Below are 13,199 nucleotides of genomic sequence, written 5' to 3'. Positions count from 1 at the left end.
CTTGAGACATAATTAAAAACCTTGTTGTGTATAGTTGAACTTGAATATAGAAAGCACAAGTTACTTTAATTTAATTTATAATTTATCTTTTGTATTATATAATTTATATGATATAATTTATCCTATGTTGTAATTAGTTAGTATGGATAGATATTCAGATGAGATGTATAATTTTTATTTTATAATTTATCTTTTGTATTATATAATTTATATGATATAATTTATCCTATGTTGTAATTAGTTAGTAGGGATAGATATTGAGATGAGATGTATAATTTCTATTTTATAATTTATCATTTGTATTATATAATTTATATGATATAATTTATCCTATGTTGTAATTAGTTTGTGGGGATAGATATTCAGATGAGATGTATAATTTCTATTTTATAATTTATCATTTGTATTATATAATTTATATGATATAATTTATCCTATGTTGTAATTAGTTAGTAGGGATAGATATTGAGATGAGATGTATAATTTCTATTTTATAATTTATCATTTGTATTATATAATTTATATGATATAATTTATCATGTGTTGTTGTATCGAATATTGTCTAAGTTTAGTCTATCTAAATAATTTTTGTTGATCGCGTCAAAAACTTTTAACACTTGATTAAATTTATAGAAATGGCCAATCCGAATGACAACATGGATGATGCAATGATGGACCTAATCAACAGCGGTGCCAATCCAGATCCCCAAGGCGAAGATGATGGGAGTCAGTACTTTGTCGATTATGAAGAACTTGTGGGAGACAATCCTGATCAGGTCTATCTACTATCTAGTATATATGTATATATATGAAATTAAAATAAATGACATTTATACTAATATATTTATACTTGTTTGTGTAGCCCTCTAAATCGGCGACAACTTCTGAGAAGAGTAGAAAAGTGCGCGGCCCGAAGAAGCCGTTGGAGGGTCGGTACATTCTGTCGGAATTCGATGAGGGTACAGGACAAGTACTTGGAGCTAATTCTAAAAAATTTGTTGCGCACTGTGGCTACCTTGTAAGGGACAGGCTCCCGGTTAGTGCTCGTGAATGGAGGCAACGGAAAGATAACCCTAATATTAGTTTTGTCTCAGATCGTGACAAGGAATTGATTTGGCAAGATATCCTTCAACATTTCACGCTCGATACACAGGATGAAGCTTTGAAGAAGAAGGTTAAAATCTGGGCTATGCAGAAGATGGCCAAACAATTTCAGGCTTGGAAGAAGACATTATACAAGACTTTTGTTGCACAAGGCCGGACACCAGATTTCACCAACAAGGCCTACGTCAAGTTGAGGCCTTTTTGGGATGAGTTCGTAGAGTTTAAGAACTCAGAAGAGGGTCAGGCACGGATGATCAAGAATCAAGAAAATGCTAAACAAAAGCAATACCACCATCACTTGGGTTCAGGTGGCTACAGGACTGCTATTCCTAAGTGGCAAAAGCTGGAACAGGAGATTCTTGGGAGAGGGATCGAACCAGAATCAATGCACTGGCCCGAGCGCGCCAAGTATTGGTTCTTTGGTCATGGGGGAACCATAGACCTAGAGACCGGAAAGATAGTGTATGGCGAAAAGCTCGAGAGAGTAGGACAGAGAATGGCCTATGCTAGAGGATTAGTTGAAAGCGGCACCTGGCAGCCAAATAGAGAAAAGGATGAGCTGACATACGCCCTGGAGACTGCTGAACACGATGGGCGAACCAGAGGCTATGGGGAGATAACATGGGAGCATGGCTTCCCTAAAGATAGACCGACTTATAGAAGCCGCCAACGAAAGAAGAAAGAGGAAGCAGAGCGGTTGCATAGGTTGGAGGCAATGGTGATTGAGTCACGCGAAGCGGCTCGTGAAGCGATAGCGCGAGAGAAAGCGCTTGAAGAGAGAATGAACGAGGAGATCAAAAGACAAGTGCAGATTGCATTAAGTTCTATACAAGGGCAAACTACATCACAGCCTATAGTCAACATTAGCCCCCCCGGTCAGTTGAAAAGTAGTTGCGCTTCCACAGAGATGCCAACTATTCAAGACGACGTGGGGCTGCACTTTCCGGTGGATGACATCACTGAGCCTCTGACAACATGTGAGCTGCACATTCCACAGGGGACTGCCACAGTCATGGTTGCTGTCGCTGTTGTAACTCCTGTCGACCCTACAAGGACACCAAGAATCCATGGGGCGATAATTCCACCTGGATATGCTAGTGTCTCGGTGGATAGAGTTGTCAAAGGCTTCAGTAATGTGCAGCTTGAGATAGAAGGAGGTGATGGAGAGAAGACTCTAGGAGAAGCAGAGAAGACTTTTATTTGTTGGCGCAAGCGCTACATCATTATTCCTGGGGCATCACCTAGTAGTCTACCACCACCTCCTCGTCATGAATCTAATCCTAGGTGCGGATGAAAATTGACTATACATTTGTTCACTAAATTTATTTTGCATTCTCTTAGTTAGCGGTTTACTCATATACCTTTTATTTTCACAGGTGGTCACCGACATGTCATAGTGCTGCGGGTGATGACGAGGGAGTGCAAGACACGGCTGCATCGCCTCGGTCTCCAACGCCACCACCTAGGGCTCCAACACCGCCACCTCGGGCTCCAACACCGCCACCTCAGGCTCCAACACCGCCACCTAGAGCTCCAACGCCACCTAGGGCTCCAACGCCGCCTCCTCGGGCTCCAACACCGCCACCGGCCGCCCCATCGCCTCCACACGTGGCTCCAGCACGAAAGAAGAGGCCGGCCACAAAATCAAATGTGTCGGCCGCCCCGCCGCCAAAAAAGAAAGCCTCCGAAAAGAAACAAGCTATCATTCCTAAGAAGTTGTTCCTATGATCAGATGACTGATGCAGAAATAAATGCTGCAGTTAAATCAGATGTGGATAGTTTCTTCAAGAAACTTAAGACTGAAAGAGAAGCCAAGCGAAACCCTGAGAAGTCGTACCTCTTACTACGGCCAGAAGATCTACGACAAAGGGTTGAGGCTGAACAAAAAAAGAGGCGTGAAGCTCAGAAAGAATCATCATCTTTATCAGACTATGATCGCACTTTAAGAAAATCCATAGAAGAAGAGAAGAAGAAAGAGAAAAGAGCACGCAAGGGTGTAGCACAGCTCGGGGAACAATCAAAGCAATCAGTGCCCCCGCTAGTCATTGGAAATGAATATGGTTCAAACATTGACGTGCTAGACCAGCAGATACCGGCAGATTTAAAATTTGAAGAGCTTCAAATTTTTTTTGCGGAAACTGGTCTTAGCTTAGCCCAAATGATAGCGGGGGCACCAATTGAAAGTGCTCCACAAATTGATCATTGGCAGAAGGAATATACATATGGCAAGAGTTTATACAACCCTGCGGCCCTCAGCAAGCTTGGAACGCAAATGTACATGCTAAACAAATGGTACATGGAAGCGTGTGCCAGAAAAGCAGATGACTATATTTGTGTCCGAATTAGAAACTATCATTACTTCCGTGGTGATGATATTATTTATGTTCAATTTAATGAGCTACACCAACTATGCCACATGGACGCTCTTGACAAATCTCTAATGAGTTGCTTCTGTCTGTAAGTGATTCTTCCTTTCAATAATGTCTCTGTAACTTATCATGTATATATATAACTAATTACAGAAACCCGCTATACATATGCAGAAACATGATGAGGGACCTCAGAGTTAGAAATGACAAGGAGATTGGATTTGTGGATCCAAATGTTGTATTCAAAGACCACAAGACCCCGTATGTTTTATGGAGAACTCAAACGGAGAGAAATCTACGGAGGTTCTTGATCAACCAAAAAGATAAAAGATATATACTCTTTCCCTACAACTTTAAGTAAGTGTCGTTATCGTGTGTACATTCTATTTAACTAATTAATCAGATCAATATGAAGATATATACTAATTTTGCCTACATATGCACACAAATGCAGCTTTCATTGGATACTAATTGTCATTGATCTCTGGCAATGTCAATTGGTAATCTATGACTCATTGAGAAAACCACAGGATGATTACCAAGAAATGATAGATATTATCCAAGGGTAACTCCGATCTCTATATATTAAATTCTGCTCTTTTAAGTTGGTAATGGATAATTAATAATGATCGTTTTATTGCTAGGGTTTGGGCTGGGTTCGTGCAGAAACACCGTCCAGAGTTGAATGCATCACTTTCAAAGCCCATCTTACTTCAGTGGGTTCTACGGCAGACACCGGGCAACAATTTGTGTGGCTACTATGTGTGCGAGTTTATGACGGTGTATGCCAAAAGAACTAATCTTGAGCACCTAAAAGTATGTAACATGTATATATAATAAGTATATTTCATTTATTTGTTGCTATTTAATAAATCCTATTCATACCTCTAACTTTTTTCTTTAATGTCTATTAAAAGAGATGTGGCTGAAGGAGCAGGTGTTGGATGCGGTGCGCCTAAAAGGAATTCAGGAGACAATCGCAGGATTTCTTAATGACCAAGTCCTGGATTCCGGCGGCGAGTGCTATTTCAACCCTCAGGAGCAGATAAAACCAAATAACGATGATCATTTGTACGATGCTTGAGTGGTGGAGAAAAATTGTGTTGTAAATACTTTGTCCGTAAAGCATATGTGTAAATATTTTATTATGGACCTATAGATATAATTATTTATATATATATATAGTGTTTTATAGTATATTTATATGTAATCCTTTAAATTATATAAATTATATAGGTGCGCGTTCCATAAACTACCAGCAAACAATACGCATTCGAAAATAACAATAACATAATTGTAAACCCTAAATGGAAAACCAAATGAAAAGAAAAAGAAAAAAGAAAAAAGAAAAAAAGTCTTTAGTCCCGGTTGGTAACAACAACCGGGACTAAAAGTGGAGGCCAGGTGGCACACCCTGGCGCACCTTTTAGTCCCGGTTTCTGTTACCAACCGGGACTAAAGGTGGACCTTTAGTCCCGGTCCACGGAACCGGGACTAAAGGTGGGACATTTAGTCCCGAAACCTTAGCCCCGGTTCCGTAGCCGGGACTAAAGGCGCTTACGGCCCGGGGCTAAAGCCCTTCGCTGTACTAGTGAGAGCTAGCTTTTAATGGTAGTGTGCACCGTCGTCCAAATAATAAAGGCAAAAGCGGTGCAACTGAACCCCATACGGAACCGCCTGTTCTTCCCCAGCAGCCCTTTCATGAGAAATTAAGCAGCAGGGCATGTTATTAGGAGTTTTCGGTCTTCCTCAGAAAGCTTAGGGATAGAGTAACGTTAACAAGCTTCTGCATTTGTGATGTCACACTTTTTTTTTGGTTGCTATAGTTTGTGGTCACTGGTCATGGAAAGTATATATATAATATATTATTTCCTCATCACTAGAACTAAATAAGCGACAATGCACGATAGATCGAAAATGTTTCATCCTCTAAGAAAAATAACGGCAAGGCTTTTGTCGTCCTTTCTAAAAAATAATATAAAATGTCTATGTGTGTGTAATACGTTTGATCTGGAATAACTTATAAGATGATACAATGTTAACCCCTTAAATAAGCGACTGCTGCCAATGTTTTTCCCTCCTACAATTCATTATGGCTGCTGCTTATTATAAACAATAAGGTAGTTCTCTATATATATATAGTCGCATGCATGCTACGTACACACTACATGTGCATTTGACTGACCTTTCTACTACTAGGTACGCACTGGAAGCCGGTTCCAAAGAGTGAAGAACTAGGATAAATGCCTTTAGCTAGGCTTGGATTCCAGTAGTAGTAATGCTCTTTTGGCTTTAATAATTGTTTATTTTCTCTCGGTTTGGAACTAACCTTTTGATTCATTCGATCGGACAAGCTAAGTGATCTGCTAGGGACATATACAGTCAACTACGTACACGCAAGCTCAAGCTTCAAGATAGATAGATATAGATATAGATATAGATATTTTTTTTTATTTCTGCCTCTTGAGTTGGCTTGGTTTGGTGTAGAAGAAGTAGTGAGAAGCCTTCCTCGATCTCATGGGTAGTAAAAGTTGTCTATGATGCATCTAGAAAAGATAAAACGAGACTTACAAGTTAAAAAGGATTGAGTACTCTACATTATTAGTCTAGTTCACTATATTACGTATTTCCACGATTACATATTCTAAAAATTCTAACCGACACGTATTATACTACCTATCTATCATCACAAGTAAAAGTATACATTTTTGTGCTTTAGTAATATCTTTGTCATTGCTATATATGTAGGAGTTGCACAAATCTTGATGCACATCAAGTTACTGTTATGAGGAAAAAAAACTTGATATAGCCTCATTAAAACTTGTCCAACTCTCCAAACTAAAGTGCACAAGCACCTCAAAGGCTATTGTCAATGTGCACCGTGGCACACATTTTATGATTGCTTCTTGTGCAATATCATCGTCAACTGACTACAAAGGACGACGGTTTTATTGGTTCCTAAAAAACACACCGTCTTATTGAATTCCTTAGGTCTCAATGCAATCTCACTAGGAGTTGATTATAAAGCAGTATTTTGTTGGCTATCGGTGGCCGTTGATTATAAAGTAATTTTTTTTATCAGCTATCAGTGGCAGTTGATTATAAAGCGGTTTTTTGTTGGCTGTCAGTGGCAGCTAATTATGAAGCGTTTGGCTGTCAACGGCAGCTAATTATAAAGTGGCATTTTCTCAATTACCATTGACAGCATGCTTATAAAGTGTCATTTTTATCGGCTATCACACTTGCAGCTGATTATAAAGTGGCATTTTGTCGTTTATGATTGTGGCAGCTGATTATAAAGTGTAAGTCATTGTTATTTATTGTTGTGTACATTTCCTAGTTACGAAGAACTTTCATTTACCTCCATCCCAAATTGTAAGTCATTCCAAGAATCTTGGAGAGACAAACTTTTCAAAGTTTGACCAAATTTATATGATAAAATAATAATTATTATGATACCAACTAAATATCATTAGATTCTTCCTTAATTATATTTTCATAGTATACTCACTTTACGTTACAAATCTTAGTATTTCACTCTATAATTTTGGTCAAACGTGAAAATGCTTTGACTCTCCAAGATTCTTGGAATGACTTACAATTTAGGATGGAAGGAGTATATATCAAATATGTTTGTCCAATATCCAATATTTTATATAAAGCTGGCTATTTTTTTTTATTATTTTCGATACTATAGCTACTAGATAAATAAAGAGATTGTTATAGACCCTAGCAGAATATTGCATATTTATTGTTTTCTTGCCTTTCTTTTCTTGGTATAACGGTGTTCATTCATCATGTAAAAAAAGGTTCTAGATCCTATCAATGATTACTACATACATACTTGGTACTGAGATTGACATTATCATGAGCCATTTGAAAATGGATCATGACTACATGTAACATCGATCTACAAGTTTGAAACTTTTTCTTACTATACTCCTCAACATACGCGTGATTGGCTCTCAGGCAAGGTTTGCCTTACCGCCTCCTTCTTATTACTACTACTCAACATAAGCCTCATATGTTTCCACAAAAAACATAAGCCTCATAGGTTCTAAGGCAAGGTTTTCCTTAGAGCAAGGCCAATAAGCCATCCTTATAGCCAAGCCATGATATTTGGAGACAAGATCTGTAGACAAGCTATACAACATTAGGAGAAAGAAAGCATATACAACATCATTTTTATTGTATAGTCAAGACAAAAGAGGTCTGATTCCAATGCTGCTCATTGGTGGTCACACCCAAGTCCTGCATGCAAACATTGGTAGCTGTGTAAGCGACCTACGCCCAGCACCCTCTCTCTCTAGAGTTCTCCCTCCTCCCACATTGGATTTTGCTGAGTTGTCTTGACTATAAGCCAAGCTGATTTGGCCTATTGTACCTGCTCTTACCTTGCAAATAGAGCTTGCCTTGCTTGCTCTGGTTGGAGCAAGCCAGATTGGCTCTCCTGTGGCACAGCAGGGAATTTTCTTGCTAGCACAAGCTCTAAGACAACCTATCCTACCAACCATGGCTTTTCATTTCCTAGCTAGGCAAGGCTAGGTGAAAAAGTGAAAGGAGATCAAACAGCCATTAGTCTAAACCAAGAATATGTTCCTTGACTATTTTTTAATACTTTCTCGATGTTTTGCATATTGATCTTATTGAGTGTATGGCTAGATGTTGTTCCATATATTACTAGGGATAAGAGGCAAAGAACAGGTTGCATCAGTTGTTAGCCAAAACTCAGGTTGCTTTTGCTCATTATTCTTTTGGGGTAAGTGGAGATTTAGTTCTCTGAAACGCATAGCCCAATATATATATGCATGCACGCAAAAGGGCCAGATTAGCCATCCAAAAGATGAGCAAGACGCGGGTCAGGGCACTACTAGCACTACTGCTCTTGCTGCATGGTCCTATATTGGGATGGAGGCAAGTAATAAACCCCTGCCCATTGGCCACTATCAGGTTGAGATGACCATTCAGAATAGTATACATTGATAGATCTAGTTAAACTGAATCCAAGAAAAGCTCATGGACTCCACCTGCTGTAATCCTGCATGCTTTTAAAGATGGATCCTTAGTGTTAAGGAGAACGAATTAATATTAGCTGTTGGAGTTGGAACATCCATCCTGATGCATTTTTGGTTCAGCAAAGTGATGTCTGACACACATAAATGTAGAATGGCTGAATGTGGGTAAGTTTATATTGTTTTCTATGCTGCAATTTTGATGTTCGTTTTTGCTATTATGTTATTTTCAAGATTGAATGGAAAAAAATCAAAGCGTGTCACTTCGAGTTGAGTCAAGAAACTGAACAACATTGTCTAGGTCAGAACTTAAAAAATTTGTGATCGCTAAGACATGGTACCTTCAAATGCACCCAATATATTATGTACCCTTCCTATCAATTAAAGCTTCTATATATTTACCATAAATGAATTACAACAAAATTCTGCGTACAAGAAATGAATCACCTCATGTGTTCTTTCAATTCTGCTAGGGATGAACAGACCTATCTACTAATTCAATGTTACAATACTACTGTTGCTTCATGGCGGGAGCAAAAAGTCTGAGTTCCTTGTGGCAATTTAGTTTTAGTTGCTTTAGAGACGGTTGGTTATTTTTGCTTTGTGGCACACCAATTGATTTTGTAATCCCTCCCTTGCTCTCTTTTCATCTTTTTTCACTTGATCCAAGGGTTTACCTTAGGCGTTGTATTCATACCATTTTCATCTATCTTAATTCAAATGATGTCTGCTAGCTCTCCTGTGTATATTCAAAAAAGGAATTGTTGCTTCCTCAAAACCATCTTCCTCTCATCATGATCTTACTTATAGACATCACTGCACCAATGCTCTTTTGTAACCCCTCTCCCCTCTTCTTTTTCCAGTAAATTGGTTTACATGTATCTTTGTGCAAAATTATCAGGATGTTTTGTTTTCATTTATTCTCTTATAAGCACTTGCGAGAAAGTTGAATCAAAGAGTTGGCTTTCCTTTGCGCTCTACTTGTACCTGTCTTTGCAATATCAGATAGATGTTCTTGCAGACCCAATCCAAGTGCGTGCACCATAAGAGAGTTGTTATGCAGACCTAGCTCGAGGAGAACAGAAAGTGCACACTCCTTGTTCTTTGGAGTCCCTTCCTTTGTGATTTGAACAAGTATCTCAACAAAAGACGTCGTCCCCACTTCACTTCGACAACCAGGATGTGATGCTAGGAGGAGAAAAATGGATAGTGCTTCGTCTATCATGTCTAGTTTCTTGTTGTTGAGTATTTTCAACAAAGCAGCCACGATTCCAGCTTCAATAGCCCTAAATTTATTCGGATGGTTCAGCATCAGATTAAAGAGTGCTGTAGCAGCATCTTTCTTGCCTCTTATTGTCCCATCCCTTAAGAGGGCCACCAATGGAGCTATACCACCCAAAACCCCTATAGCCGCCTTATTCTCATCTATCATAGATAAACTAAACAATGTCGCTGCTGAGTTCTCCTGACCTTCAACGCTGCCATTCCTAAGGACTTCAATGATCAAAGGTAACGCTCCTCCTTTTGCTATCAGAACTTTGCTCGTCTCATCAATTGATAAGTTCAATAATGCAGTCACAGTGTTCTCCTGAATCTTCTTATCAGGATAGGACACTAAGCTAATAAGAGCAGGGAGCCCACCATTCTCAATAACCAGTGCTCTATTCTCTGGGTTTTCTTTGGAAAGTGTTCGAATCTTTTTGGCAGCCTTCCGCTGCACATCAAGATGAACAGACGATAGATCTTTCACTAGCTTTGGAATGTCTTCTTTGCGATCCTCCTGTTCAGCTATAGCCTCAGATTCTCCCATCTGAATCTCAACAGTATTGTTTTCACACCATTGCAAGATCAAGTTTTTCACTGCAAAGTTTGGTGCCAATGATAGATGAGCTAATGGTTGTTGTGTCTTTGGGCATGTCCGTTGGCCAGCGTCTAACCACTTCTGGATACTTCTTCTCTCATAAGTCTGCAAATCAGGTGAAATATGGACTGTGAGACAATAAATCTCGCTTTGCAATTAGGGAACATGAATGGCATAGCACAAAACATACCCTCCCGCTCGCAATGATGACAGGGTCAGTCATGATCTCGAGTGATATCGGACAGAGGAATTCATTTGGGATCATCAAAGATGGGCATTTTTCTAGATATTTTGGTATGGAGACATCCCCAAGGATGTTCTTTTCGTCGATGCCTGCAATCTCCTTGAACTTGTTGAGGAGTTCTATTATGTGCTTGGTGCTTTCCGGTTGCTGGCCATTCCTCTCGTTGATGAGCTTTTTAATGGCCATAGTCTCTGCTCTCAAATCTGCCAGGCTTTGTAGCTCGAGCTTCTTGGCTAGCCTTTCCAATATAGCTCTGTCTGCATTTCCATCCTCCTTGTTCTCGAGTATCATCATAAAATCCATGGAGAGTTCCATGTCTTGAGTATCACTTCTCTTCTTACACCTCTTCAGTTGTGCATTGATGAGCTCAACCTGAAATCACCAAAGTAATTGCGGCTTGCATCGAATGTTTTATTTTTATCAAAATGTTGGCACATAATGACATAACGCCTATATTACCTGTTCCTTGACTTCATCGGAGATGCCAATCTCAGAGTAAGGCATCCCATCCAATGCAAGATTCATCTTCTCATACACGGCCCTGAACCGCCCAAGCATAGCCTCACTCTCCAAAGCCTGAAATTTGGGGGCAAGATCATCAATCAAAATGCAATCTTTTGGTCAGCACATGGCACAAACTGACAGACATGAGGTAATAGTAAATATAATACTTTTAGGCAGTGCAATGCGGGCCTAAAATGGAATTTGGATCAATAGGACCCACACAAACAAATTAGGAATAAAAATATAGCCTTCTTTACCATCTAAAAATAATCTAATCTTTCAAACGGGACATAAATAGGAGTACAGAAATGGCAGCAGTTTTACTTCAGAGGCTGCCAAGAAAAAGGGAATGGTGCTGCTGTTGCAGTCTTATTACCAGGAAGATCTTGCTACCGTCATGGCAGCAGCGGAGGAGGCGGCGAGCGGCGTGGAATGCGCGACCGAGGAGGGCAAGGCGACGGTAGGCGTCATCGGTAAGGGATGGCCCGATCTCGCGGATCTCTTGGATTAGCGGGAGCACGAGCTGGAGCCAGCGCTGGAGGCCAAAGGACTCCTTGCGCTGCGAGCGACGGAACTCCTGGAACGACCGTGCGGATGCGACGGCGGTGAGGAGGTCCTCCACTAGGGCCTCGTCCGACAGCTGCCTCCCCGACGGTTCGGACTCTGGCTCCGGCTCCGAGTCGCCCCCGGGCGCCTGCCGCGAAAAGATGGACCATGGTAGCATCGATTGGTCGATGCGCTAGATGGTGTGCGTTGATTCCTCCAAGGAAGAGAATGGCGACGGAATGTCAAACGAACGGGAGGAACACAAAGTGGTGGAGAGAGCAAGGAGGAAGAAGCCTTTTCACGGGTTGACCTGAATTCCAGGGGAGGGGGCCCTCAAGGGCTGTCATTCCCGAACTCCCAAAATTAGCAAACGAGGGAAACCCCAAGAAATTGCAACCATAAATAATACCCTCATACGTATAGAAGACTAAATTATATATGTGATGATCTACAACAACTTAGTAATACAATAACTTATAAACTATTAAATAGGTACAACAATTTAAAAAATTAATGCATCTGCGAACGTAATGTGACAAAATATATGATAACACGTTTGCAGCACATGCATTGTGCGTGAGATTGGTAAAGAGTAATTTATAATAATTTTGGCAACTACAAAACTTACGTCACAGAGCGGCTACTCCACAAAGTCGATCACCTAAGACTCTAACAATAGAGCCTCTATAGATCGAATGGCCCAAAAGAAGATGAACTATACTCTAAAAAATTAAGCAACAAACTTTAGACTATAGAAATTCTAAACATCTAAAGAGTTTCTTAGCTCCTAATAAGTTCTTCTAGCCAACTAGTAAGTCGTTAGGGGCAACAAGCTATATCAATGTCCTTAACAATGTTCACACTAATAATTATGGTCCTTAGAGCACAGAGAGGAAATATATGCTGAACACATACTACCATGTATCCTAGTTGTCACTCAACAATACTTGCAAACAATGAAAATAATTCAAGAAAGGAATAGCAAGGTAATAAAGAGACAATTGCTTTTTTTGTCCGAGGTGGTTGTTGCCCCCTTAATGCATGTTTGGAGCACCTAAGTCACAAAGACTTGGTTAAACTTCACTCTACTAGTGAATAGCCATTTGCAGTTCAACATGCATGGTGGACTTCAATACCATGTATGAGCTTTTGGGACATTTTTTCAACAACTTTATTGAGGAAGGAATTTCCTCTACTAGACCATCTAGGTGATGACGAGCACCAAAAGTAAAAATATTTCAAGCTTTAACATAAGAAACCCAAGAAAAAACACCGGTAGCACTCAAGGCTAACTCTCAAATCTCACTTCTTGGCTTGAGTGACTCTCCAATTGCTTCACAATTATCACTAGTGGATGTCACGCCATTGGCCACCACATAACCACTGGTGGATGCAGCGCCACACCCAACTTCCCCATTCTGCACATTGTCATGCGGCGAACACATGGCATGTGGCGTCAACAGGGGCATATAACTCACCCTTTTTGGTGGGTGGCGGCCATCATTCAAGAACCTAGGCACAACCCGTGCCCGCTTCCCTAGGAGAAATATTTTTTTTGT

At 40.2% G+C, this 13,199-nt stretch overlaps 1 protein-coding gene across 2 annotated transcripts; it reads right to left on the bottom strand.

Annotated features, from left to right (window-relative positions):
- Positions 7,273-11,989, bottom strand: LOC8069228 (U-box domain-containing protein 15). Of its 2 annotated transcripts, XM_002437585.2 has the most exons (5): positions 11,471-11,989; positions 11,050-11,166; positions 10,537-10,962; positions 9,473-10,451; positions 7,273-7,605 (listed from the first exon to the last, which is right to left on the bottom strand). In XM_002437585.2, exons 1-5 carry the CDS (start codon positions 11,816-11,818, stop codon positions 7,478-7,480), a joined length of 1,998 nt encoding a protein of 665 aa, XP_002437630.2. In that variant the 5' UTR covers positions 11,819-11,989; the 3' UTR covers positions 7,273-7,477. The 2 variants fall into 2 exon arrangements, with proteins under 2 accessions (XP_002437630.2, XP_021304695.1); XM_021449020.1 differs by lacking the exon at positions 7,273-7,605 and having other exon boundaries at positions 8,845-10,451.

Source organism: Sorghum bicolor, chromosome 10 (assembly GCF_000003195.3).
Source record: "Sorghum bicolor cultivar BTx623 chromosome 10, Sorghum_bicolor_NCBIv3, whole genome shotgun sequence".
Lineage (NCBI taxonomy): Eukaryota > Viridiplantae > Streptophyta > Magnoliopsida > Poales > Poaceae > Sorghum > Sorghum bicolor.
This window is presented reverse-complemented; position numbering and strand designations above follow the sequence as displayed.

Bases quoted from the DNA above. Each gene is read 5' to 3' on its own strand.
- LOC8069228 (XM_002437585.2), bottom strand. From the start codon at position 11,818: ATGCTACCATGGTCCATCTTTTCGCGGCAGGCGCCCGGGGGCGACTCG. The intron at 11,167-11,470 runs GTAATAAGACTG...CCCAAATTTCAG, and splicing joins ACGGTAGCAAGATCTTCCTG to GCTTTGGAGAGTGAGGCTAT. The intron at 7,606-9,472 runs GTACAAGTAGAG...GCTTGTCTACAG, and splicing joins ATCTGATATTGCAAAGACAG to ATCTTGTCTCCAAATATCAT.